Source organism: Nanorana parkeri, unplaced genomic scaffold (genome assembly GCF_000935625.1).
Source record: "Nanorana parkeri isolate BGI_ZX_2015 unplaced genomic scaffold, ASM93562v1 scaffold371, whole genome shotgun sequence".
Classification (NCBI taxonomy): Eukaryota; Metazoa; Chordata; class Amphibia; order Anura; family Dicroglossidae; genus Nanorana; species Nanorana parkeri.
The window spans coordinates 1,221,972-1,225,379 of NW_017306639.1; the positions used below are offsets into that span (position 1 = coordinate 1,221,972).

The following is a 3,408-nucleotide window of genomic DNA, read 5'->3' on the forward strand; positions in this document are numbered from 1 at the left end:
GCATTCATGATAGACTGAAGGGGGAGGAGCCTGTGTAGTGGAAGGTCAATGAGGAGGGAGTTGCAATAGACAAGACGAGAGATAACAAGGGAGGGTATGAGTAGTTTTGCGGTGGCATTGGTGAGGAAGGGGCGTATTTTAGAGGTCCGAGTCCAGGATGACACCTAGCACCTTGGCATGGGGGGAGGGATGGATGGATAGTTGTGTTATCAATCTCAAGGGAAAAGTTGGGGGAAGGTGCACGGGGGGGGGAGGGGGGAGGAAATATCATGAGCTCAGTTTTTGAAAGGTTGAGTTTTAAGAAGTGTTGCGACATCCAGAGGGATATGTCATTTAGTAGATTAGTGACACGCAAGGACACTGAGGGGGGGAGTTGGGGAGTAGAGAGATATAGTTGAATGTCATCGGCATAGAGATGGTATTGGAAGCCATGGGAGGTTATTAACTGACCAAGGGAGGAGGTGTAGATGGAGAAGAGAAGGGGTCCAAGGACAGAGCCTTGGGGGACCCCTAAAGGAAGAGGAGGGGAGGAGTTAGATTTGTAGGGGACACTAAAGGAGCGCTTAGATAGATAGGAGGAGAACCATGAGAATTTTCATTACATTGGCTAAAATATAAAACAGGAGCACCCCTAATTCAAACATTATTTAGAGCAGCTTCAACAAAGGGTTAATGTTCTTCAGTGATAGGAAAATTAAATTGTCCACGAGTAACTTACCAGCTCCACCCCAACCATGGTGTCCTCTATTTGTGGCATGTGCCCCAACCATCGGATGATCCCGTAGGCCAGTTCCCCTTCCTTATACTGAATCTGTACCAGAGAATGCACTTCCAGGTTTCTGCCAAAAAGTTCTTCTTCCAGTTTGCCCTCATTGGGGCTCTTCAGCTCCTTGCACATGGCCCCGCCATCTTCCAGGAGAAGAGAGGAAACAACGCATGTGAGATAAATATGGAAGTCTACAAAGACTCTATGTAAAAGGTTTACGTTGTCCTGGAATCCTGAGCTGGGAGAATTGGACCACTTACTTTTAGGAATGAGCAAAATTGTGAGTTTTCGCTTAACTGAAATTTTAGCAAAAACCAGGAAAGTTTTTGGGAACTTTTGCTATTTGTCGCAAATTGTTTAGAGCCAATGGGGGAAGGCAAACTGAAGGTGGGTTTTTAAAGGTGCCATTGGCTTGAAATGGCTTCTGAGGATTACGGAAGCTCCTTTCACCTATCCTGGACCTGTTCTTGCATTAGCTGGCAACAGGATGTTAGATACTGAGGGACAGAGATGGTCCTTAACATTAACCCTTAGTTTATAAACAAAATTTTAGGATTGTTGACATGGGAATCACACAAAAAAAATAAAAATGTAACTTTATCTAAGATTTTGTTGACGGTGATGATATCATAATGTCAGAAATGGTTTTCTTTATACAGCATAATACTGTAATTTTTAAATCTTCTGAATGAGAGATGACCTGAGAATGAACGGACTGCATGCGATCTGATTCTACAGCACCTCACTGCTTCCTCTGTGTGACTCACTTCCCATCAGATTCCATGTTCTCCTTCAGCCTCCTCCATCTCTTTCTGGGGATTGTGTTATATGGTATCAGTGTCAGCGGCAAGGATACAAGATGTGAGCCCAGAGCTTAGAAGTGTAGAAAGCAGTGTTGGAAGAAGCATTTAGCAATGTGAGATAACACGCGCTATACCTGAGGTGATCTCTTCCTTTACAATAGCATCCAGGGGAATCCTCAATAGTTTGCCTGATGAGCTATCCTCCTGCCACAAGGAAAGACAGATTTATTATATCTCTGAATGGTTTTGTGTCTCTGCCCCTCCCACAATGGTGAGATTTCCTCCAGTAGTTTGTGTCTCTGCCCCTCCCACAATGGTGAGATTTCTTCCAGTAGTTTGTGTCTCTGCCCCTCCCACAATGGTGAGATTTCCTCCAGTAGTTTGTGTCTCTGCCCTTCCCACAATGGTGAGATTTCCCCCAGTAGTTTGTGTCTTTGCCCCTCCCACAATGGTGAGATTTCCCCCAGTAGTTTGTGTCTCTGCCCCTCCCACAATGGTGAGATTTCCTCCAGTAGTTTGTGTCTCTGCCCCTCCCACAATGGTGAGATTTCCTCCAGTAGTTTGTGTCTCTGCCCCTCCCACAATGGTGAGATTTCCTCCAGTAGTTTGTGTCTCTGCCCCTCCCACAATGGTGAGATTTCCTCCAGTAGTTTGTGTCTCTGCCCCTCCCACAATGGTGAGATTTCCTCCAGTAGTTTGTGTCTCTGCCCCTCCCACAATGGTGAGATTTCCTCCAGTAGTTTGTGTCTCTGCCCTTCCCACAATGGTGAGATTTCCCCCAGTAGTTTGTGTCTCTGCCCCTCCCACAATGGTGAGGTTTCCTCCAGTAGTTTGTGTCTCTGCCCCTCCCACAATGGTGAGATTTCTTCCAGTAGTTTGTGTCTCTGCCCCTCCCACAATGGTGAGATTTCCTCCAGTAGTTTGTGTCTCTGCTCCTCCCACAATGGTGAGATTTCCCCCAGTAGTTTGTGTCTCTGCCCCTCCCACAATGGTGAGATTTCTTCCAGTAGTTTGTGTCTCTGCCCTTCCCACAATGGTGAGATTTCCTCCCAGTAGTTTGCGTCTCTGCCCTTCCCACAATGGTGAGATTTCCCCCAGTAGTTTGTGTCTTTGCCCCTCCCACAATGGTCAGCTTTCCCCCTAGTAGTTTGTGTCTCTGCCCCTCCCACAATGGTGAGATTTCCTCCAGTAGTTTGTGTCTCTGCCCCTCCCACAATGGTGAGATTTCCTCCAGTAGTTAGTGTCTCTGCCCCTCCCACAATGGTGAGATTCCCCCAGTAGTTTGTGTCTTTGCCCCTCCCACAATGGTGAGATTTCCCCCAGTAGTTGTGTCTCTGCCCCTCCCACAATGGTGAGGCTGCACCTCACCAGTATCCCAAGTCACCCCCTTCTGCTCCTGGACCACGTGCTGGGGTACACAAGTACAGAACCCAATCGCAGCTGACACTGCATACAAACCACGTCCTTACCGGGTAGACTTCCACGTAGCCATCCGCCATCAGGTTGCTGCAGAATGCGACGTGTCCTCTCTTCAACTTGTCATCCACGAAGAAGGCAACTTTGTCCCCCTGATTAATGGGGTTCTGTGTCCTGGTCTGAGCTGAGGGGGACCCCAGGTTGTCTGACGGCGCGGCTCCGGAGAATAGGACTTTGTTGAACGGTAACAGCAGGCCGCTGTTCTGCTTACATTTAAAGAATGTCACCCCCTTAATAGTGCCGTCGATCTTCCCGCGGCCTTCGCCTTCCCCCTATGGAATGATGAGAGAATGAGTTACCACAAGACGGTATTATCCGCCACATACAACATAATGCAAATGCAATGCAGCCTGATTGATGGGG

General features: G+C 47.8%; 1 protein-coding gene across 1 annotated transcript in view; it reads right to left on the minus strand.

The window, feature by feature from the left end:
* LOC108789043 (ubiquitin carboxyl-terminal hydrolase CYLD-like) overlaps nt 1-3,408 on the minus strand; it is a 23,540-nt gene that overhangs the window by 17,676 nt on the left and 2,456 nt on the right. Inside the window, exons 2-4 of the mRNA XM_018558967.1 lie at nt 3,039-3,317; nt 1,704-1,773; nt 719-909 (exon numbers count right to left, since the gene is read on the minus strand). Of these exons, the coding sequence (XP_018414469.1) occupies nt 719-909; nt 1,704-1,773; nt 3,039-3,317 (540 nt within the window). The remainder of the gene's footprint in view (nt 1-718; nt 910-1,703; nt 1,774-3,038; nt 3,318-3,408) is intronic.